Source organism: Somniosus microcephalus, chromosome 33, assembly GCF_052327205.1.
Source record: "Somniosus microcephalus isolate GS21.2 chromosome 33, FLI_Smic_1.0, whole genome shotgun sequence".
Taxonomy (NCBI): Eukaryota; Metazoa; Chordata; class Chondrichthyes; order Squaliformes; family Somniosidae; genus Somniosus; species Somniosus microcephalus.
The window spans coordinates 30,416,140-30,440,618 of record NC_141019.1 but is presented as its reverse complement, the minus strand read 5'-3'; the positions used below and the strand labels follow the sequence as shown (position 1 = coordinate 30,440,618).

At 47.3% G+C, this 24,479-nt stretch overlaps 1 protein-coding gene across 1 annotated transcript; it reads right to left on the bottom strand.

Annotated features, from left to right (window-relative positions):
- Window positions 1-274: 274 nt before the first annotated feature.
- On the bottom strand, window positions 275-22,743 carry LOC147097080 (chymotrypsin-like elastase family member 1). Its single transcript, XM_085972880.1, has 8 exons — window positions 22,704-22,743; window positions 19,365-19,432; window positions 15,993-16,090; window positions 8,510-8,635; window positions 7,360-7,496; window positions 5,064-5,209; window positions 3,926-4,075; window positions 275-1,101 (listed from the first exon to the last, which is right to left on the bottom strand). The coding sequence occupies exons 1-8, from the start codon at window positions 22,741-22,743 to the stop codon at window positions 1,084-1,086; spliced, it is 783 nt and encodes a 260-aa protein (XP_085829006.1). The 3' UTR covers window positions 275-1,083.
- Between the last annotated feature and the right edge of the window lie 1,736 nt (window positions 22,744-24,479).

The following is a 24,479-nucleotide window of genomic DNA, read 5'->3' as shown; positions in this document are numbered from 1 at the left end:
TGCGCCACTCTGGTCATGTCGTGCGCACGACTTACGCTGAACGAAAAAACCTTCGGTTTTTAGAGGGTTTCGGTTTTCGGAAGTTCGGATAAAAGGTAGTCTACCTGTACTAGCATTTGCATAACGCCTTTCACGGCCGTTAGAGGTCCCAAAGCGCTTTACAGCTAATTAAGTACTTTTGAAGTGTAGTTACTGTGTAAATGTAGGAAATGACGTAAGAAAACTACTAGGCACTTGGTCTAAGCGTTAAATAAAGCTTTAATCAACTGTTTTACAACATGGAGGTCTAGTTGTGTCCTTCACTAGTTCCTGTTGAGAATGTCCTGCGCAAGCTGGGCCCGTGCCTGAGTAGTTATACTCTCCCTGGACAGTGCCACCCGTAGGCCGCTCGTTATTATATCATAAGTCTTTCTTTCATGAATGACTGATTCATGTCAGGAAACACGGCAGCCAATTTGTGTACAGCAAGGTCCCACAAACAGCAATGTTGCTTAATACTTAAGGAGAGTCTTTTTTAATGTCTTGAGAAATTGGATGCTTCCGCCAGCGCGCTTAAAAAATTCAACATTTACTGGCTGTGTGTCGAGTGCTGTGCATGAACGCACACACACACCAGAGCTCTCATCTGGTGCCCAAGGTGTGAGTTGCCGCTTGCAGCATAACTTGAGTGTTGCCAATTGTGCATTGCACTCTGCAGCTAACTGTCTCAGCCCAGTATAAGTGCAGAATCTAACGATGCTCATATTTTCCTTAATATTTATGTAGAAGCCTATGTATTTTTTTTCCTTTCGCACCTTAACCATCCAGCTATTTGAGTTGGTCATTGAGTCAGTGGCAGTTATTATTAATATTATCAATCATATTCCTCAGACATACAGCAAAGAATTAACAAGCAATAGGTCACGATGTGACGTAAATGTTGAAAACCCAACCTCCAGCTCCTTTCTTTTTACAAAAGATGTATTAATATCAAGAGGCAATGAACAGGAAAAATTAGGCATTTCATTTTATTGCTGTATCCCAACACAATTAGTGAAGTTACAGTTTCTGTTGTGAGTTGCAGTTTGTCCATCGTAATCCAGTTTAATGAAAAGCAATTTTCTGAAACACAAACATAATTGTTATTTTTTCTGGAACTGGTTAGACTGGGGTATGAACAGATACTTGACTAGACTATCACTCTAATTACAGATGTGGGGGGAGGGGGGAATTTCGCGATCTCTATGTTGAGAAGTTTGCCTTTCTCGACGTGCAATTGATTGTAGCGCTGTGTAACGGGAATCCCCAGCGAAGAGATGCAGTGACGTCAACAAGCTGTGTAAGCAGCCAATCACATTGAAGAATGCTCAGACAGCAAACCAGGAAATGAAAAGCAGCTTTTATCTGCACTTTTAAAAAATGTTACACAGAGTGAAATGAAGATTGGGACATACACATGGGGACAAGGTAGAAGCTAAAATATTATGAACAAACTTTGAAAAAATAATATTTTTTTAAAAATTGTAATTTTGTATTCATAATGGAGAAATTTGACACTCCACAAATATAAAAATTAGTTTTTCACGGCCAGAACGGTTGTTTAGCAGTCAATACGCTGTTAAAACCCCAGTTACACCTATTCCAACAAGGCTTAACATTTAATGGGGTAGTTAACAGCGATATTGGTTAGTGGTTAGCACTATTGCCTCACAGCGCCAGGGACCCGGGTTCGAATCCGGCCTCGGGTGACTGTCTGTGTGGAGTTTGCACATTCTCCCCGTGTTTGCGTGGGTTTCCTCCGGGTGCTCCGGTTTCCTCCCACAGTCCAAAGATGTGCGGGTTAGGTTGATTGGCTATGATAAATTGACCCTTAGTGTTAGGGGGATTAAATACGTGGGGTTACGGGGATAGGGTGGGATATGTGTTGGTGTAGGGGTTACGGGGATCGGGTGGGATATGTGTCGGTGCAGGCTCGATGGGCCAAAATGGCCTCTATCTGCACTGTGGGGTTTCTGTGATTCTGTGATTAGCGCAGAAAAGCTCAAATTTTTGTCAGTTCCACTGATTTCACTGATTGCCAGCAATGGGGGGCGGTGGGGGCGGGGTATGCGCCCACAGCGCAGCCAGTGTTGGAGCAGTGAATGACTGACCGCAACTTCAGGATTTCCGCGTTTATCATCATAGAATCATAGAAATTTACGGCACAGAAGGAGGCCATTCAGCCCATCATGTCTGTGCTGGCCAACAAAGAGCTATCCCAGCCTAATCCCACTTTCCAGCTCTTGGTCCATAGCCCTGTAGGTTATGGCACTTCAAGTGCACATCCAAGTACTTTTTAAATGCGATGAGGGTTTCTGCCTCTACCACCCTTTCAGGCAGTGAGTTCCAGACCCCCACCACCCTTTGGGTGAAAAAAATTCTCCTCAACTCCCCTCTAATCTTCTACCAATTACTTTAAATCTGTGCCCCTCTGTTAAGGGAAATAGGTCCTTCCTATCCAGTCTATCTAGGCCCCTCATAATTTTATACACCTCAATTAGATGCCCCCCTCAGCCTCCTCTGTTCCAAAGAAAACAAACCCAGCCTGTCCAATCTTTCCTCATAGCTAAAATTCCCCAGCCCAGGCAACATCCTCGTAAATCTCCTTTGTAGCCTAACTAGTGCAATCACATTCTTCCTGTAATGTGGTGACCAGAACTGCACGCAGTATTCTAGCTGTGGCCCAACTAGTGTTTTATACAGTTCAAGCATAACCTTCCTGCTCTTATATTCTATGCCTCAGCTAATAAAGGCAAGTATCCCGTATGCCTTCTTGCCTACATGCGCATGCGCTTCGCCGCCATTACCCACTGCAAAATCCAGGCCCATGTTTACACTGTTGTACTCTATACCTCTATTCATGAAGCCCAGGATCCCGTAAGCCTTTTTAACTGCTTTCTCAACCTGCCCTGCCACCTTCAACAATTTGTGCACATATACCCAAAGGTCTCCCAGTTCGTGCACCCCCTTTAGGATTGTACCCTTTAGTTTATATTTCCTCTCCTCATTCTTTCTACCAAAATGTATCCCTTCACACTTTTCTGCGTTAAACTTCATCTGCCCCGTGTCCGCTCATTCTACCAGCCTGTCTATGTCCTCTTGAAGTCTATCACTATCCTCCTCACTGTTCACTATACTTCCAAGTTTTGTGTCATATGCAGATTTTGAAATTGTGCCCTGTACACCCACATCCAAGTCATTAATATATATCAAGAAAAGCAGTGGTTCTAGAACCAACCCCTGGGGAACACCACTGTATACCCTCCTCCAGTCTGAAAAACAACTTTTTAAACTTTCTTTTGAATCTTGCTCATGTTAATAGGTGGCACGCTGTCCCATGCAAATATGCACAGAGTTTCTGGGCCAGAGAGTGACATGGGGCTGATGGTGGAAATCAAGTCTGTTGATCACATTGCTGCAAGGTGCTTTTACATTTTAAAACACTGCAATTAATGGCAAATGCCATTAAGGGGCCAAATCCTTTGAAAGATATCCCGCTTTCCTCTTTGGCCTGTGCACTCCAGCGCTCTGCAAGTGATTGGACAGGCCCTGGCAACAAAAAAAAATCTTAGTCCCCTCCTCCATCGCCATGGCAACACGTCTGGCGCCCAGTGTTGCGAACGGTGGGGAATATGTCAGAGGATGTCGTTCCCTCACTTGTACCCACCCATATATCGTGCCCATTAGCGACCTCACTCTGGATCTGCCCTCCCACCCCCCAATCCATCTCCTGCTTCATGAGCCTGGTGGCTCCAGATTTAAATGTACGGATAATCATGCAGTGTGCCATTACCAATATGCGTCCCATCACGCGAAGCTCTGTGCAAGGAGTGCTAAATCAGAACATCTATCCCGTAGCATCTTATAAAGTATATAAAATTGTAACAAAAATCAAACGCTAACGTACATCATTGATCCAGTTGATGTAAGCTGAGACACGGGTCCAGACCGTTGGCTTCATGTAGGTGTCACATCCTGCTGCAGCGACAAAGCTGGTGGCTCCGTGGATATAGAATATCCCATCACGCTGACAATTTAGAGGCCCACCAGAATCTCCCTATGAGGAAAAACCGATAAAACCCAGTTATATTCGGTAAGATTTATTTAATTTAAAAAAATCTATCTGTAAATCAAAATGGGGACAGAAATCAAGGAGAAATAGAAAGGAAGAAAGAAAAACAGGAAGAGAAACAGATAAAGAGAAAAACATGGTTATGGGGCAATGAAGAGAAATATTGAAAAGAAAATAAGAGTGAAAAAAAGAGGAGTGATAAGAAATGGAGAAAGAGGTTGACAGGAAGAAAATGACAGAGAAAGTAAAAAGGAAGACTTGCATTTATATAGCCCCTGTCACGACCTCAAGATGTCCCAAAGCGCTTTACAGCCAATTTGCGCACAGCAAGGTCCCACAAACAGCAATGTGATAATGACCAGATAAACTGTTTTTGTTATGTTGATTGAGGGATAAATATTGGTCAGGACACCGGGGAGAACTCCCCTACTCTTCTTCGAAATAGTGCCGTGGTATCTTTTACGTCCACCTGAGAGAGCGGATTGGGCCTCGGTTTAACGTCTCAACTGAAAGGCGGCACCTCCGACAGTGCGGCACTCCCTCAGTACCGCACTGGAGTGCGTCAGCCTAGATTTTTGTGCTCAAGCCTCTGGAGTGGGACTTGAACCCACAACCTTCTGAGGCGAGAGCGCTACTACTGAGCCACGGCTGACACTATGAAGAAACAATGAGGCAGATGGTGTCAGTAAAAACAAGAGGGAGCTGGATGAATGATGGGGGAAGCGATTGAGGGTAATGAGAGATAGAGATATTTTCCAGACCCTGGGACCTGCTGGCTGGACCATAATGGTCTTTTCCAGTCCTGTACATCCCTATGTTCCTGTGCTGAGAGATGAAGAGAAAGAAAAATCAAAATTGAAAAAAAGGGTAAATGCGGCCTCAGGACAGAGGCTTCCCACTGCACTGATAGTCCTCAAGATTGTCAATATCTTCTTCAATCTGTCCATTGAAAGAGAGTATCCAAGATTATTACCTGACAACCAGCAACGATACCATCACCTCCAGCACACACCATGTTTGGTGTGACGTAATAATACCACCATGCGGGCTGGGAACATATTTCATAGGCAACAACCCTGATGGGAGCCTGTTGAAGAGTAGGACTAACTATCCCACCATCTGCATCAAGAAAAAAGATCTACTGTTACTATTGTATTTTTGTCAATCACTTATTATAGTCCACATTTTATTCTGGATAATAATATAGCACCATATTGTCTGTCTGTCTATGGGAACATCGACAATCAGATTGAAGACCATTTGATGGTTTCTAACCATTTGCTTTCCATGTGTACATTCCAGGTTAAGTATTTGTGACCAATGAAGCCAACTTTTTCCTCATTCGTGGAAGATCCTTAAAGGTGTCGGTGGTTTCATTATGCAGATTATTGAAAAATAACTTTCAGATGGGATAGGCTGGGGTTGTTTTCTTTGGAACAGAGGAGGCTGAGGGGAGATTTAATTGAGGTGTATAAAATGATGAGGGGCCGAGATAGAGTGGATAGGAAGGACCTATTTCCCTTAGCAGAGGGGTCAATAACCAGGGGGCATAGATTTAAAGTAATTGGTAGAAGGATTAGAGGGGAGTTGAGGAAAACCTTTTTTCACCCAGAGGGTGGTGGGGGTCTGGAACTCACTGCCTGAAAGGATGGGAGAGGCAGAAACCCTCACCACATTTAAAAAGTACTTGGATATGTACTTGGTGCCATAACCTACAGGGCTACGGACCGAGAGCTGGAAAGTGGGATTAGGCTGGATGGCTCTTTTTCGGCCGGCACGGACACAATGGGCTGAATGGCCTCCTTCTGTGCCGTAAATTTCCATGATTCTACAAGTTGCAAAATTCTATATCCCGATGCATTGCCTTATATGCTCCTACCTCAAACATTTCAAAGCTGTGAGGATTTGAGGAAGCAAACCATGAAGGTGGAGGAAGGACCAAGAAAGGAAAGAAATTAAGAAGAAAACATTCAAATGAAACAAAGGAACCCAGAGAAAAATAGCGCACTCAGGGCAAAAGGCAGCACTGATAATTGCCTAATGCATCTACAGTATGTGTTAACACCCACAGTGTGACAGGATAAGTAAGTGTGGTGAGCAGATTACTCTGAGTGAGAGTTTGTAGGTTTTGGTTTCTGTTTCTAATACCTGTAGGATGGTTGTAATTAAAAGGATGGGATTTTTAATGAGCATTTCTGTAGTTTTAGCAGTCCAGGAAACAGCTGAAAATGCTTTGTGATGTCTCTGTGTCCTTGTACCTCCTTCTCTGGTCAGAATGGCGAGAGAGCAGATTGCCGACTCCTCTATAACTGGCAGTGCCAGTATCATTCTAGTGTTAGAGATTGTGGCCCAAGCTGGGAGAGAGGGATGATATCTTTGGGATTTGTTTCTATCCTCGGACACTGGATGATGTCATTGCTATTTTAGTCCAGCTTTTTAACCCTTAAAGTGCCAGCAGTTTCAAGGAAACTCCAGCCTCCCTGGGCTGATCAGTGTGTTTTGTTTTCGGCTCATGCTAAAACAAGCAATACTTTTGTCAAATTGAAAAACCACAATGAAGAGTCAAGGTCCATAGAACAGGACACTAGCAAGGTTAAAAGAAGAATAAAAGTGAGGATGAAGGCTGCTGAGGAGTATACTGGTGGGTGGCCTAACAGCGCCTAGACAAGTAAACTCAAAGGCCTAGATTTTCTGCTCAAGTTACACTGGCCCTTTAGCTTAACTTGGACAGACGAAGGTGGCTCTCTCCTCATCCCTACTGCTTCTGGGATTTCCTGCCAGGAGTTATGGGGGATATAAAATACATCTGCCTATTTATGTGTGGGTATATTGTAATGATTTGCAAATGATGGAATTACATCATCTGACGCCCTTTTCGAAATTTGACATACTTGTTTCCGTGTCTCTATGTGAAAAGGAAGGCTCTGTTAAAATTTAAATAGCCACAAAGTCTACATTACAACACTCATTGTATAGCTATCAGTATGGAAGATGCTGGTCACTCTATGCCCCCAAGGCCCGTCACGGTCAGTCTCCGTGACCCCGCCAGACCGACTCCCTGGTGGAGGCTGGGGAGCCCAACTGAACAATGCGAAAGACCCCGAGGCCAGAAATCCTTGCAGCAAGCGGAATTCCTATCGTGCCGAAGATGCGGCGGGTGGAAAATCCTGGCCGTCATTTGCACGTGAAGGATTCATTTGTTTTCTGATAAAGCTTTATGATGAACAGGAGAAAAAGACACAAATGCACAGGAATCCCAAATTACCTACTTTGAGTGTAGCCCCAGCCAGTGACGTAACACAGGTAGTCGTTTGTTAAGATGGCACCTGCCTCGGGCAATGCTCCAAGCTGGACATATTGGTTCAGAACAGCATCGCTCTCCAGGTAAAGCACGGCAATGTCATTCCTTCAAAAAAATTATTTTTCTGTATAAATCTCTTTTTTGTGTTTTTTCATCAGTATGCTGCAGGTTCACTTTAAGACTTCGCCCAGTACAGTCAATGGTTTGCGAGTATCTACAGTTAAGCTGAATTATTGATCATGTACAGTTTTATATTCTTTTCTCATTTTTCTTCCCACCTCTCCTGAAGGTACTCAGCCCTGCTGGGGTACTGTTTCACGAGCAGCAGTCACCCTCTGCTACCTCTTGTTATGGCTCAGTGGGCAGGACTCTTGCCTCTGAATCAGAAGGTTGTGGGTTCAAGTCCCACTCCTTGACTTGACCATAAATATCTAGGCTGACACTCCAGTACAGTACTGCGGGAGTGCTGCACTGTTGAAGGTGCTGTCTTTCGGACGAGACGTTAAACCGAGGCCCTGTCTGAAAGCACCTTTCACGACCACCAGACGTCCCTAAGCGCCTTACAGCCAATGAAGTACTTTTTGAAGTGTAGTCACTGTTGTAATGTAGGAAACATGGCAGCCAATTTGCACACAGCAAGCTCCCACAAACAGCAATGTGATAATGACCAGATAATCTGTTTTTTAGTGATGTTGATTGAGGGATAAATATTGGCCAAGACACTGGGGAGAACTCCCCTGATGTTCTTCAAAATAGTGCCGTGGGATCTTTTACGTCCACCTGAGAGAGCAGACAGGGCCTCGGTTTAACGTCTCATGTCTGCTATGCTGTCCTTCCCCAACACACACACACTTTCCCGGGGTCACTAACGACACTGAGGCTAATTGTAGCGCCAGTGCAACTAATGCACGATATGCAATCAATGCAGGAGCACATATATTTCTTATTAGCCCACACAAAACCATGCCGACACTGAGTTACAACTTTTCTATGAGTTTGTAACCTTTTTTAAAGACTGCAGCAGGCAGCAAGGTAGCAGCCATGATGGACTAGATTTTAAAGTGACTGTGGTATCAACAGATTTCTCAGTTATCCAAAGTAGTAATATAGTTACATACCCAATTGCAAGGTCGCCATTCCAGCCTTCGTGGAGAATGATATTTTGAACATTAATGTACTGTTCGGTTCCATCATCCTCATAAATGTTGTGATCACCCAAGACTACACGGTATGACCTACCCGATCTGTTGATTGAAGGAAATAATAAGTCAGTCTAAACAAAAGGGGTGGAATAGATGGCTTCAAGTGCCAAAGTATCTTAATTGGACATTTCTTGCTGGTCAAAAAGAGGGACAAGATCATTAAAGGAACGCCATTATCTGATAGGGGTATGGTAGTATAGTAGTTATGTTATCCAGAGGCCTGGACTAATGATCCGGAGACGAGAGTTCAAACCCCACCACGGCAGCTGGGAATTTAAATCCAGTTAATTAAATAAATCTGGAATAAAAAGCAAGTATCAATCATGGTGACCATGTAACTACTGGATTGTCGTAAAAACCCATCTGGTTCACTAATGTCCTTTAGGGAAGGAAATCTGCCGCCCTTACCCGGTCTGGCCTATATGTGACTCCAGGCCCACAGCAATGTGGTTGACTCTGAAATAGCCTAGCGAGCCACTCAGTTGTATAAGGCCACCACCTTCTCAAGCACAATTAGGGATGGGCAATAAATGCTGGCTTTGCCAGCGATGCCCACATCCCGTGAATGAATAAAAAAATAGCTAGGGCGATACTTCTACTTCTGTTACTCTGCTGGTACACAGCTCCTCATTGGTAATGGTGAGCTGTGCTCATTTTCAGTTTTCTTTGGGATTTTAAAGAACTAATTTTATCCGGTGCTAAATGACAAAGGTTTTGCAGTCACTTTTATTGGCAAGTGGGAGAAACTGTTGATAAAAACTGTGCTAGAGATTGCAAATAAGGCTTGTTGTTTTATACGGTGAACTATTGAAAATCATGCACTGTCTTCTAAGGATCTGCTAGAAATCCTTCAGGACTTTTATTAGGTCACACACAGATTACCCAAAGGGTCTTAGGAGTTGTAAGGCTTTTTATTAAAGAGCTACAGTTTTAAAGCATAATCAGATATTACATGTGGTTAAGATAAGTATAATAGACATACAACCCGTGACAGTAGAGAGCGAACTACGACTCCCGAAACGGAATGCCACGACCGGACGGATAGATGCCCGATGAGACAGCGTTAAGGTCTTGGGTCAGCGGGTCTCTGCAGCCGGTAACAACAGTCACTTCTGTTGATTCGTCCCTCGAGCTGTTGGAGGTGTTAGGCATAAGCCGGCATTGGTTTCCACCTCAGAGGCTAAACTTGGTCAAGGTGTTAGGCCTGAGCCAGCATTGATTTCCACCTCAAAGAAGCCTTCGCCCCTCGCTGTCTGATTCCCTCTCTCGGTCGTCTATATTTATAGTTATTTCGGTGGGCTGGTGATTACCTGGTGTCAATCATTTGTTCCCCATCTATAATCAAATTGTGAAGCGGGAAGGCCTCCCTTGCCGTCCCTTCCCAGACTGATACCTGGGACCTGGGATGGCAGGAATGACGTATGAGGAGAGATTGGGTCGATTAGGCTTATATTCACTAGAGTTTAAAAGAATGAGAGGGGATCTCATTGAAACTTATAAAATTCTAACAGGACTAGACAGACTAGATGCAGGAAGGATGTTCCTGATGGCCGGGGAGTCCAGAACCAGGGGTCACAGTCTAAGGATAAGGGGTAAGCCATTTAGGACAGAGATGAGGAGGAATTTCTTCACCCAGAGAGTGGTGGACCTGTGGAATTCTCTACCACAGAAGGCAGTTGAGGCCAATTCATTAAATATATTCAAGAAGGAGTTAGATATATTTCTTAAGGCTGAAGGGATCAAGGGTTATGGGGAGAAAGCAGGGACAGGGTGTGGTAAACCACTGTCGTTCACTGTGTTCACTATTGTTGTTGTTGTTGTTGTTGTCGTTCACTCTTGTTTCACTGTTATACCTGACTATGCCTCAGCTGACTCCGCCCTTGGCTACCTGGTATAAGGACGGCTGCACGGCAGCTCTCTGCCATTCGGTCGTCCACTAGAGGCATAGTCCTGATCTGTTTGTAGTTGCATTCAGTAGTTAATAAAAGCCTGTCGTTCTGAACTCTACTCAGCCTTTTATTAGAATCGATAGCGCATCAATTTTATTAACTACTGACAAAAAAAAATAAAATAACGATGCTGCAGATACTTAAGATCAAGTGCCTGGAACTCGACCCGCAAGAACCGGACTTGCCTGCTAAGTTCTCACACTGGTTGAACTGTTTTGAGTCTTTTCTGGCTGCATCCGGCGAGACCGTCGCCACCGACGCCGACAAGCTCAGGGTGCTGAATTCGAAAGTAAACCACCGAGCTTTTGCCCTTATCCGGGACGCTACGAGCTACCAGGGGGCTATCGACATTTTAAAGGAACAATATGCACGCCCGGTCAACTATGTTTACGCAAGACATCTCCTGGGGTCCCGCAAACAACAGCCTGGGGAACCCACAGAAGCATACATACGGGCGCTGAAGGAACTCGGCCGAGCCTGCGAATGCAAGCAAGTATCAGCCACGGAACATACGGAGGAGCTCATCCGGGACGCCCTCGTTGCGGGCCTCAGGCCCACTCACACACGGCAGCGACTGCTGGAAAGTAGCGAGCTCGACCTGAAGAAGGCGATTTCACTCACCCTTTCGTTGGACGTAGCCCATCAGAACATGGAGGCCTACTCCCCGGACCGCGCGGCCGCCTCGTGGATGTCGCGGCCGCCGCCATCTTGGGACGTGGCACCGCCCCGGGCCCCAGCCCCAACTGCTGCAGCGATGTCCCGCCTGAGCCAGAAATGTTATTTCTGTGGCCAAACCAAACACCCCAGGGCGCGCTGCCCGGCGAAAAACGCTGTCTGCTCTGCCTGCGGTAAGAAGGGACACTACGCTGGCGTCTGCAGAAGTCAGAAGACCCCTACCTTCAGCAGCGCCACTTGCGATTCGTGGGAGCGGCCATCTTGCCTTCCTCCAGCCTCGTGGGGATCGGGATCGTCATGGGCGCCGCCATTTTGTCCTTCTTCTCCGACGCCGCCATTTTGTCCGCCATTTTGCCAACGGGCCCCCGACTCACCCACCGCCTCACCGGGGTTTTACAGCGACGCTCCCGACTCCACAGCGGCCTCCATTACACTGGATCAATCCAGACCCCATCAGCTAGCCAGGTCCACGATGGACATCCAGGTAAATGGCCGCGCCACAACTTGCCTTTTTGATTCCGGGAGCACGGAGAGCTTCATACACCCTGATACGGTACGGCATTATTCCCTCTCGGTCCTGCCAGCGCGCCATCGGATCTCCATGGCCTCAAAATCTCACTCAGCAGACGTCGGCGGCTACTGCGTAGTGACCCTTTCGGTGAGGGGCTCCGTTTATAAAAATGTAAAGCTCTTCGTCCTGCCACATCTCTGCGCTGCCGTTCTGCTGGGGTTGGACTTTCATTGTCACTTTAAGAGTGTCACCTTGACATACGGTGGACCTTTTCCCCCACTCACTGTCTGCAACCAGCAGTTTTTAAATTGCCCACCGCGCCCCACCTGTAGTCTCTCCACCCTCAAAATCACCCCCCCACCCCTGTTCACTAACCTCACCCGCGACTGCAAGCCTATCGCCACAAAGAGCAGGCGATACAGCACCGGGGACAGATCCTTTATAAGATCTGAGGTGACGCGGCTCCTGAAGGAGGGGATTATTGAGGGTAGTACCAGCCCCTGGCGAGCTCAGGTGGTAGTCGTTAAGACCGGCAACAAGCAGCGCCTGGTCATCGACTACAGCCAGACAATCAACAAGTACACCCAGTTGGACGCATACCCTCTCCCCCGCATAGCCGACATGGTTAATAAGATAGCGCAATATCGCGTTTTCTCGACCATTGACCTCAAGGCAGCATACCACCAAATCCCTATCCGCCCTGAGGACCGCCAGTACACAGCTTTCGAGGCAAACGGCCGTCTTTTTCACTTCCTCAGGGTTCCTTTCGGCGTCACCAACGGTGTCTCCGTCTTCCAGAGGGAGATGGACTGGATGGTCGACGAGAATGCGTTACAGGCCACGTTTCCCTACCTGGACAACGTGACCATCTGCGGCCATGACCTGCAGGACCATGACGCCAACCTTGATAAGTTCCTTCGCACGGCCCAACTCCTAAACCTCACGTACAACAAGGAAAAGTGCATATTCCGCACAACCCGCCTCGCTATCCTTGGCTGCGTGGTGGAACACGGAGTCATCGGTCCTGACCCTGACCGGATGCGCCCCCTGATGGAACTTCCCCTGCCCCACTGTCTCAAGGCCCTCAAAAGGTGCCTGGGCTTCTTTTCCTATTACGCCCAGTGGGTCCCTCATTATGCGGAGAAAGCCCGTCCACTTATCAAGTCCACTTCCTTTCCCCTGACGGCGGAGGCCCGCTCAGCCTTTCACCGTATAAAAGATGACATTGCCAAGGCCACCATGCACTCGGTGGACGAGTCCATCCCCTTCCAGGTGGAGTGCGATGCATCCGACTTTGCCCTGGCCGCTACCCTTAACCAGGCGGGAAGACCCGTGGCCTTCTTTTCACGAACCCTCCAGGGCTCCGAACTCAGACACTCCTCTGTGGAAAAGGAGGCCCAGGCCATTGTGGAGGCGGTGCGCCACTGGCGGCACTACCTGGCTGGAAAACGATTTACCCTGCTTACTGACCAGCGTTCAGTCGCTTTCATGTTCAATAATAAGCAGAGGGGCAAAATCAAAAATGACAAGATTTTGAGGTGGAGAATTGAACTTTCCACCTACAATTACGACATCTTGTACCGGCCCGGGAAACTCAACGAACCCTCAGATGCTCTATCGCGAGGCACATGCGCCAACGCACAGATCGATAGACTACGGGGCCTCCACAACGACCTCTGCCACCCGGGGGTCACCAGGTTCTTCCACTTCATCAAGGCCCGCAACCTGCCTTACTCCATCGAGGAGGTCAGGACCATGACCAGGAGCTGCCCAGTCTGTGCAGCGTGCAAGCCGCGCTTCTATATGCCTGACAGAGCAAACCTGATCAAGGCCACCCGCCCCTTTGAGCGCCTGAGTGTCGACTTTAAAGGGCCCCTCCCCTCCTCTGACCGTAATGTGTACTTCCTCAACATAGTTGATGAGTACTCCCGTTTCCCTTTCGCCATCCCCTGCCCGGACATGACCACCGCTACGGTCATTAAATGCCTGCACAACCTCTTTGCTTTGTTCGGTTTTCCCAGCTATATTCATAGCGACCGGGGCTCGTCCTTCATGAGCGATGAACTCCGTCAGTACCTGCTCATGAGAGGTATTGCCTCAAGCCGGACCACCAGCTACAACCCCCGGGGGAACGGACAGGTTGAAAGAGAGAACGCGACGGTCTGGAAGGCGGCCCTCCTAGCCTTAAAATCTAGGGGCCTTCCGACCTCCCGTTGGCAGGATGTCCTACCTGATGCGCTCCACTCCATCCGGTCACTGCTGTGTACTGCCACCAACGCCACCTCCCATGAGCGAATGTTCGTTTTTCCCCGGAGGTCCACATCCGGTACCTCACTACCACACTGGCTGACGTCCCCAGGGCCCGTCCTGCTGAGGAAGCATGTAAGGTCCCACAAAACGGCTCCCCTGGTAGAGAAGGTTCACCTCCTCCATGTCAACCCCCAGTACGCCTACGTGGCATACTTGGACGGGCGGGAGGATACAGTCTCCATTAGAGATCTGGCACCCTCGGGGTCCACTGACCCGTCACCATTGCCCTCCACCACGACCCCCTTCGACACGGCCCAAAATTCAGTAGACCCAATTCTCACCCCTGTCCATTCCACCCTAGTAGACGGCATGCCGCGACCCCAGGACCCGCCGGAGTCCACTCGCCCACCCAACACCAAAGGGGACGATACGCCGGTGCTCGATCCCGTTCAAGACGCGTCGTTGGAAGCTGTACCATCTCAACCGTCGCCACGAAGATCTTGACGGCAAACGAGGCCGCCCGACAGACTCACCTACTCGAACTTTTGATACACTTCACCCCGCCGGACTTAATTTTAAACGAGGGGTGAATGTGGTAAACCACTGTCGTTCACTGTGTTCACTATTGCTGTTGTTGTTGTTGTTGTCGTTCACTCTTGTTTCACTGTTATACCTGACTATGCCTCAGCTGACTCCGCCCTTGGCTACCTGGTATAAGGACGGCTGCACGGCAGCTCTCTGCCACTCGGTCGTCCACTAGAGGCATGGTCCTGATCTGTTTGTAATTGCATTCAGTAGTTAATAAAAGCCTGTTGTTCTGAACTCTACTCGGCCTTTTATTAGAATCGATAGCGCATCACGGGGTACTGAATTTGGATGATAGCCATGAGCTCATTGAATGGTGGAACAGGCTCGAGGGGCCGAATGGCCTACTCCTGCTCCTATCTTCTATGTTTCTGCATGGCTGATGAGGCCTCCCTCTTATCTTCCTGAGGAATGTTTTGTTATGTTTCTTGAAGAACATTTCATGACTTCTTGGCTCCATTTTGTCTAACTATTATTCCACCACCCTGTGTTGTCTTGCATTTTGCAATCCCCTTATCACTTCCATTTGTCTTTTGGTGCTTGTTATTTGACCTTTCTGGCATTCCAGCCATCTGTTCCCGGCTGCATTTCAGTTTGTTTTCAGTCTCCGTTCTAAGAATTAAAACCCCATCTTTGAATTTAACAGCTATTTCTGTCAATGTCCGTGGAAGGAATGGACTTGATGGGCCGAATGGCCTTTTCTGGTGCTGTAACCTCTTACAAAAGTGCACAATATAGACAGGTTGGAAAGAAAGTGAGCTGGAGAAAGGGAGGGAAGTGGGAAGAGAAAGAGACAAAACCTTCAGAAAAAGGAGAAAGCACACAGGTTTCTAAACCACAAAGGCAGAAAAGATTGAGAATGCTTCATAGAAACATAGAAGATAGGAGCAGGAGTAGGCCATTCGGCCCCTCTAGCCTGCTCCGCCATTCAATGAGATCATGGCTGATCATCCAAATTCAGTACCCTGTCCCTGCCTTCTCCCCATATCCCTTGATCCCTTTAGCCTCAAGAAATATATCCAACTCTTTCTTGAATATATTTAATGAACTGGCCTCCACCGCCCTCTGTGGCAGAGAATTCCACAGGTTCACCACTCTCTGGGTGAAGAAATTCCTCCTCATTTCAGTCCTAAATGGCTTACCCCTTATCCTTAGACTATGACCCCTGGTTCTGGACTCCCCGGCCATCAGAAACATCCTTTCTGCATCTAGTCTGTCCAGACCTGACAGAATTTTATAGGTTTCGATGAGATCCCCTGTGAATCTTCTAAACTCCAGTGAGTATAAGCCCAATCGACACAATCTCTCCTCAATCTCTCCTCATACGTTTCACACAATGCAGTGAGACTGGCACAGACATGGGACAGGTTGCACGTTCATAGTAATCCTGCTGTTAATCTGTCAAAGAGTGTCAATCAAAATCATTCACTTGTCAACACAATGAGCAGCAGTCAGCACCCATCGGTGGCGAATCAGGGTGCCTCCACAGGTGTGGTACCAGTAACCAGCGAAACCTTGAAGGGAAACCTGTAAAAAAAAAGGATTGGATTGGTCATACACTAATATTATGCATTCAAAACACACGGGGCTTCACATTTATGCAGAAAATATTGCTAACAAAGCTGTGTGAAAAATATTACAGTGTGGAAAATTATTGAATTGTGTTGGATCCTCAAATAAAGACCCAGGTTTGAATTAAAGGGGTAGAGATTCATTCTGGGTGGTAGCACAAAGCGTGTGGTATCAAATGGGCTGTTATACTCCCTGCCCGATATTCAGTTCCATCGACTTCATATCTGAATATCAAGCGGGCACATAACAGGCGGAAGAGGCGCTCCCACCCAAAACAAATTTCTACCTCCTAGTCTTTACAGACATTTTCCTACATAACACCTCTGTAAAATAATTCATTGTATGCGAATTGCATTTATGACGTTTCGGAGACTTGATGAGATGCAATGTAAATGCAATTTTATTTTGCTTGTACTTCTCTGGGGCTAACATTGCCATTCTCCCTGGAATGTTGATAGGAGGGAGTTTGTACTGAGGGCAACTTTATATCCAGTAGAACTTGCAGCTTCACCAAGGAGCAATATTGATACATAGAAACACAGAAACATAGAAGATAGGAGCAGGAGTAGGCCATTCGGCCCCTCGAGCCTGCTCCGCCATTCAATGAGATCATGGCTGATCATCCAAATTCAGTACCCTGTCCCTGCTTTCTCCCCATATCCCTTGATCCCTTTAGCCTCAAGAAATATATCCAACCCTTTCTTGAATATATTTAATGAACTGGCCTCCACCGCCCTCTGTGGCAGAGAATTCCACAGGTTCACCACTCTCTGGGTGAAGAAATTCCTCCTCATTTCAGTCCTAAATGGCTTACCCCTTATCCTTAGACTGTGACCCCTGGTTCTGGACTCACCGGCCATCAGAAACATCCTTTCTGCATCTAGTCTGTCCAGACCTGACAGAATTTTATAGGTTTCGATGAGATCCCCTCTCAATCTTCTAAACTCCAGTGAGTATAAGCCCAATTGACACAATCTCTCCTCGTACGCCATTCCTGCCATCCCAGGTATCAGCCTGGTGAATCTTCGCTGCACTCCCTCCATGGCAAGAACGTCCTTCCTCAGGTAAGGTGACCAAAACTGCACACAATACTCAAGGTGCGGTCTCACCAAGGCCCTGTACAACTGCAGCAAGACATCCTTGTTCTTGTACTCGAACCCTCTTGCTACGAAGGCCAACATACCATTTGCCGCCTTAACCGCCTGCTGCACCTGCATGCTTACCTTCAGCGACTGGTGCACAAGAACACCCAGGTCTCTTTGCACTTCCCCTTCTCCCAATCTATTGTCATTCAAATAATAACCTGCCGTCCTGTTTTTGCCACCAAAGTGGATAACCTCACATTTATCCACATTATAGTGCATTTGCCATGTTTCTGCCCAATCACCCAACCTGTCCAAATCGTACTGGAGTTTCATGACATCCTCCTCACAGCATACCCTCCCACCCAGCTTTGTGTCGTCTGCAAATTTGGAGATATTACATCCAATTCCCTCGTCCAGATCATTAATATATATTGTGAACAGCTGGGGTCCTAGGACCGATCCTTGCGGTACCCCACTCGTCACTGCCTGCCACTCGGAAAACGACCCGTTTATTCCAACTCTTTGCTTTCTGTCCGCCAACCAGTTCTCTATCCAAGTCAATACCTTGCCCCCAATCCCATGTGCCTTAATTTTGCACGCTAACCTCTTATGCGGGACCTTATCGAAAGCCTTCTGAAAGTCCAAATACACCACATCCACTGGTTCTCCCTTATCTATTTTACCAGTTGCATCCTCAAAAAATTCCAGTAGATTAGTCAAGCATGATTTACCTTTTGTAAATCCATGTTGACTTTGTCCGATCCTGTCACTGCTTTCCAAGTGCTCTGCTATTACATCTTTTATAATGGACTCTAGCATTTTCCCCACTACCGATGTCAGGCTTACCGGTCTATAATTCCCCGCTTTTTCTCTGCCACCTTTTTTGAATAGTGGGGTAACATTAGCTACCCTCCAATCCATGGGTACTGTTCCAGGGTCTATCGAGTTCTGGAAGATGACCAGCAATGCATCTACTATTTCTAGGGCCACTTCCTTAAGTACCCTGGGATGTAGATTATCAGGCCCTGGGGATTTATCGGCCTTCAGTCCCATCAATTTTCCTAACACCATTTCCCTACAAATACTGATTTCTTTCAGTTCCACCCTTTCATCAGACCCTATGTTCCGCGGTATTTCTGGGAGGTTATTTATGTCCTCCTTTGTGAAGACAGAACCAAAATATGTATTTAGTTGGTCTGCCATTTCTTTGCTCCCCATTATAAATTCCCCCGATTCTGACTGCAAGGGACCTACGCTTGACTTCACCAATCTTTTTCTCTTTACATATCTATAAAAGCTTTTACAGTCAGTTTTTATGTTCCCTGTCCATGTAGATAGCCAGGAATTCAACTACCCTGTCGTATTTTCCAAGGGGATATTGTGGACCCAAGAGAATATAGAGGGAAAAAAGGGACATAGAAAGATACTGAGCCGTGTAGACCAAGAAGGTCCCAGTTTTGTTCTGGTCTGTGCTGAGTTAGCTGGTTTCAGCTGAGACTGCGGTGAGGGAGCTGCAATTTGCCTCAGCGCCCCTGGGTTAGGGAGGGGGTGGGGGGTGGGGGGTAACCAGCCAGGGCTCCTGCTCCTGATTGCTGTCCAGTGATGGCCTACAGCATGTGTGACATGAATCAGTCATTCATGAAAGAAAGACTTATGAAATAATACTGAGCGGCCTGCGGGTGGCGCTGTCCAGGGAGAGTATAAATACTCGGGCACGGGCCCAGCTTGCGCAGGACATTCTTAACAGGAACTAGTGAAGGACACAACTAGACCTCCATGTTGTAAAACAGTTGATTAAAGCTTTGTTTAACGCTTAGACCAAGTGCCTAGTAGTTTTCTTACATCAATGTGCATGTCAGGTGGGCATGGGATCAGTGCCTTTTGGGGAGGGGGAGGGGGGATGTAAGGAGATAAGAGGTCACTGAAAATTGTATGAAAAGAATTTGGTCAAATATTGTTTGAAAGTCATTTCAATGTTCCTACTGCTTCCTAAGGCCTTAGTGTAAGACTGTTGTGGGAGCCTTTCAGAAGCACGGAAAGTTGGTGAAGGGGCTCATTAACTCAAATTCTTTCATTCGCTGTAAGTTTACTGAGTGCTGATGGTAATCCATGTTGGTGTCTAGGAACGGTTGTATTTTTCATACCTGCCATGGCCATGCGTTGCGACTTGCCTCGGTCCCTCCAATGACACGTTCGTCTTGAGAACAGAGCCCTGTATACATTGAGGGGATGAAATGTTTTCACTACAATCTCTACTGACAGACTTTTACTGACTTAAACTTTAATCTATGCAATCAGGAAGTCTGTAAAAGGCACTGTATCCCGCTAGCAATGTGGCAAATCAAACTTCAAGGACTCCCAGTCCAGGTCAGGTATGATAAAGCCCCTGTACTGCAGAATTGGCCAACTTTTTTTCTTCATGGATCAATGGATCACAAGAGCACTGGATAATTGTGGATGAGGAAGGCCAGTTGGTCCATCTTAGTTCATCCATTGAGAAAGACCCTAAAGTCTCTCGTTTGTAGCATGCAGTTTGTTCTTAAATGATTCCAGGGTTGTTGTCTCCTCTGCTCTATCCAAGGCACAAGTCAGGAGTGTGCTGAAATACTCTCCACTTGCCTGGATGAGCCCAGCTCCAAAAACACACAAGAAGCTCGACACCATCCAAGACGAAGCAGCCCGTTTGATTGTCAACCCATCCACCATCTTAAACATTCACTCCCTCCACCACTGGCGTACTGTGGCTGCAGTGTGTACCATCTCCAAGATGCACTGCAGCAACTCGCCAAGGCTTCTTCGGCAGCACCTCCCAAACCCGCGACCTCTCCCACCTAGAAGGACAAGGGCAGCAGGCCCTCCAAGTTCCCCTCCAAGTCACACACTATCCTGACTTGGAAATATATCGCCGATCCTTCATCGTCGCTGGGTCAAAATCCTGGAACACTCTCTCTAAAAAGCACTGTGGGAGCACCTTCACCACACGGACTGCAGCGGTTGAAGAAGGCGGCTCACCACCACCTTCTCAAGGGCAATTAGGGATGGGCAATAAATGCTGGCCTTGCCAGCGACAGCCACATCCCCTGAATGAATTGAAAAAAAGAGTCCATTCCGTGTATTGATCACTCTCTGTGTGAATAAGAACTCCCTTGTTATCGGTCCTAAATTTGCCTTTTACTAGTTTGAACCTGCATCCTCTTGTCCTACTCCTGCAATTTAATATCCAACAATGAGGCAACAGCGCTAAGAACAGCCCCTTTGCAAACCTCTAGTCCCAAGAAATTCAACCGAACCAAACTGGCAAATAGGGAAAATCAGCACAAATAGGATGGAGTTTACTGGGCTTTGAAACCTGCTTGCCAGGCTTCAGGGGCTCTGTGTGACCTTAAGGCCGAAAGCCGCAAGTTAAACACCCATACTGCACTCTACCCAGCCTCAGAAAAGCCGAATGCGACATTTCCATCTCCCATATTACCCATCGTTGTGGCCTGAGTGAGATTGTCAATTTATACTAATTATGGGCAGTTTTGTGCTGTGAACTTGTTTCCCCTCAGGAACTGAATTGAGACTGCCCCGAACACGTTTCACATATTAGAGCCTTGCAGCCAGCAGAGGGTGCACTTACACTTCAGTTACTGGCAGGAGGCTGAAAACTGCAGTTCATGGCCCTGAAAATCTGCAACGTTTTTTGGCAGATTCGGGGTGGCCAGGTACCAGTGGGGGTGGAAATTGGGGCAGGACTCGGTTATGCTGGGGCTCCACCCCGTTCTGTGATGTACTGGGGTTACCTGTTGGCGTGGGGGGCAAGCGGTTCTTGCGTTTACCCCTTTGCAGCCTGATGGAGGCAGGGCTGGCAGAATGACCTGCTCAAATTCCTGCTAATCCTGTCTCTGGTGCCACTGATTACATCGAGTTACATCGAGTCTGCAGCACAGAAACAGGCCATTCGGCCCAACTGGTCTGTGCCGGTGTTTATGCTCCACGCGAGCCTCCTCCCACCCTTCTTCATCTAACCCCATCAACATATCCTTTTATTCCTTTCTCCCTCATGTGTTTATCGAGCTTCTTCTTAACTGCATCTATGTTATTCGCCTCGACCACTCCTGCAAGAGACAGGCATCCAATACTTCACAGCTGCAGAGGTGGGGCCCACAGGATTGTTTCAAGACCTGGGAGAGTCAATCAAAGGAGCCCATGGCAAGGAGTAAGCAGCCTTCCTGCAAAGGGGGCCATTTTTATAATTTACTAATACTTTTCAGCCAGCTTTGCCTCCAAGCAACTGGCCATTGGACGACGAAGTCCAACACCGCCTTCAGTGTGCCAGTGCAGCCTTCAGTCACCTGAGGAAGAGAGTGTTTGAAGACCAGGACCTCAAACCTGGCACTAAGCTCATGGTCTACAGAGCAGCAGTGATACCCGCCCTGCTGTATGTCTCAGAGACATGGACCATGTACAGCAGGCACCTCAAAGCACTGGAGAGGTACCACCAACGCTGCCTCCGCAAGATCCTGCAAATCCATTGGCAGGATAGGCGCACCAACGTCAGTGTTCTTGCTCAGGCCAACATCCCCAGCATCGAAGCTTTGACCACGCTCAATCAGCTCTGATGGACGGGTCACATTGTCCGCATGCCCGATACGAGACTCCCAAAACAAGCGCTCTACTCGGAGCACCGGCACGGCAAGAGAGCCCCAGGTGGACAGAGGAAACGCTTCAAGGACACCCTCAAAGCCTCCTTGAAAAAGTGTAACATCCCCATCGACACCTGGGAATCCCTGGCCCAAGACCGCACAAAGTGGAGGAGAAGCATCTGGGAAGGCGCCGAACACCTCGAGTCTCTTCGCTGGGAGCAAGCGGAAGCCAAGCGCAGGCAGCGCAAGGAGCGCACGTCAACCCAAGCACCCCACCCACCCGCCCCTTCAACCACCGTCTGCCCCACCTCTGACAGAGACTGTAGGTCCCGCATTGGACTCATCAGTCACCTGAGAACTCATTCTTAATGTGGAAGCAAGTCATCCTCGGCTCCGAGGGACTGCCTAAGAAGAAGATTGCCGACATTTCCTGCCTCACCCTTTCACACCTAGCGGGCATCCAACCTGTGTCAATACTGGTGCGTGCACCCACTAACAGGTGAAAGAACAGGTAACCTCAAGCCCCAGAGGTAAAAAGTCAGTATTGTAACCTCTGCAGCGCCCAGTCTCCCAACTGTATTTCTCCAGTTACCAATCGGAGGGGGTCCAAATCAAACTGAAACAAACTGGATGGCTCCAAACTGAATACAAACCTCATAAGTACTTTATGGTTTGTTGTGTCATCTGACTCCTTTGCTTTGCTATTGCCTTGTAACACACCCTATCTGTGCACTATACATACATATTAACATTCACTAACTTTCAGGTCAGTCACAAGTATAGCTGCTTCTGACACGAGAAATGTGGTGGAAGAGCAACAATAATAGCAGGTGAAATAACTGAAGTTGTACATACCGAGCAGGGCAAGGCTTGCTAAAATCACCAGTCGCAACATCATGGCCGTTGTGCTGTGGGAGCTCTTGACTGCGCTGCGTGGCATTTATAGCCAGATTATATCAGACACCCTATGGAAACTGGATCAACTTCCAGTTCATTTACTAACTGTGATAAAGTCAGCAATGTTTAAATGTTCTGATTAATAGCAACCGAACAAGCATTGGACATGATTAGTGGCTGAAAGTATCTGATAATGTGAGAAAATCCACAGGTGACCTCAGTCTCCTTTCCAAACAATAAATGAGTAAATGTGCCTTGGTCAGGTAAACTAAGAACGTTACACCATTTTAATAATGCAGATATTGTTTATCTCTCCTACCCTTATCTGAGGAAGGATGTTCTTGCCATGGAGGGAGTGCAGCGAAGATTCACCAGACTGATACCTGGGATGGCAGGAATGACGTATGAGGAGAGATTGGGTCGATTGGGCTTATAGTCGCTGGAGTTTAGAAGAATGAGAGGGGATCTCATTGAAACTTTTAAAATTCTAACAGGACTAGACAGACTAGATGCAGGAAGGATGTTCCCGATGGCTGGGGAGTCCAGAACCAGGGGTCACAGTCTAAGGATAAGGGGTAAGCCAATTAGGACAGAAATGAGGAGGAATTTCTTCACCCAGAGAGTGGTGAACCTGTGGAATTCTCTACCACAGAAGGCAGTTGAGGCCAATTCATTAAATATATTCAAGAAGGAGTTGGATATATTTCTTAAGGCTAAAGGGATCAAGGGATATGGGGAGAAGGCAGGGACAGGGTACTGAGTTTAGATGATCAGCCATGATCTCATTGAATGGCGGAGCAGGCTCGAGGGGCCGAATGGCCTACTCCTGCTCCTATCTTCTATGTTTCTATGTTACCCATTTCTTGGTCTCCCCATGTGCCATCGTTGGTCAAGAGGACCTGCTCCCAGTCCTATGCCAATGCTACTCTAACCCCTTGGTAGGAAGTGTGTGAGTCAAAACCAGGATGGCTCTCCCACTGATCTGTCTTCCCCCTTGTGGGATGGTGCCTCTCTCTGTATGGTGTTTCTCTATAAAAGTATAGTGAAGAGTGGTAAGGTTATGGGGTATAGTAGTGTAGTGGTTGTGGTCTTGGATGAGCAACTTGGCGGTTCTGAGTTCTAATCTCGCATGGTAAGTTGTGAAATTGAATTCAATGATTCTTGTAATTTTGTGGGCAGGCACCAGAACTGAAATGACAATGAAAGCTGCCAGCTTGTCATTAAAAAAACTTAATGTCCTTCAGGGAACGGAACTTGCTACCCCGACCGGGTCTGGCCTACATGTGACTTCAATCCCACATGACCTGGTTAACTCTGAGGTAGCCTAGCAAGTCACTCAGTCATACCACAATTGCTTCAAGAAGGTCCACCACCTCCTTCTGAGGGCAATAAGTGTGGCCTTGCCAGCAACGCCCATATCTTGAGAACAAATATTTTAAAAAGTTGTGGGTGCCAACCAGTTTCTTACTAGTCTGTTATGCTGTGTGTAAGTATTCCTGTGTCACCCAGGTCACCTCTGATACAGGTATTACTGAGTGAGCAGTTCACCTCAAAATTGGATTCACTGCTCACAAGTGTTCACTAAAAGAATTGACTATCATTCAAGTGTCCTGCTCATTTAAATAATCACACACTAGAAAAAAGTAAAAGGGGCTTTTATAGAATTGAGCTTAGTCAGCACGCAGCACGCAGAGTGAACGGCACAGAGGGGGTGGGAAGGGCTACAAGTGGCTC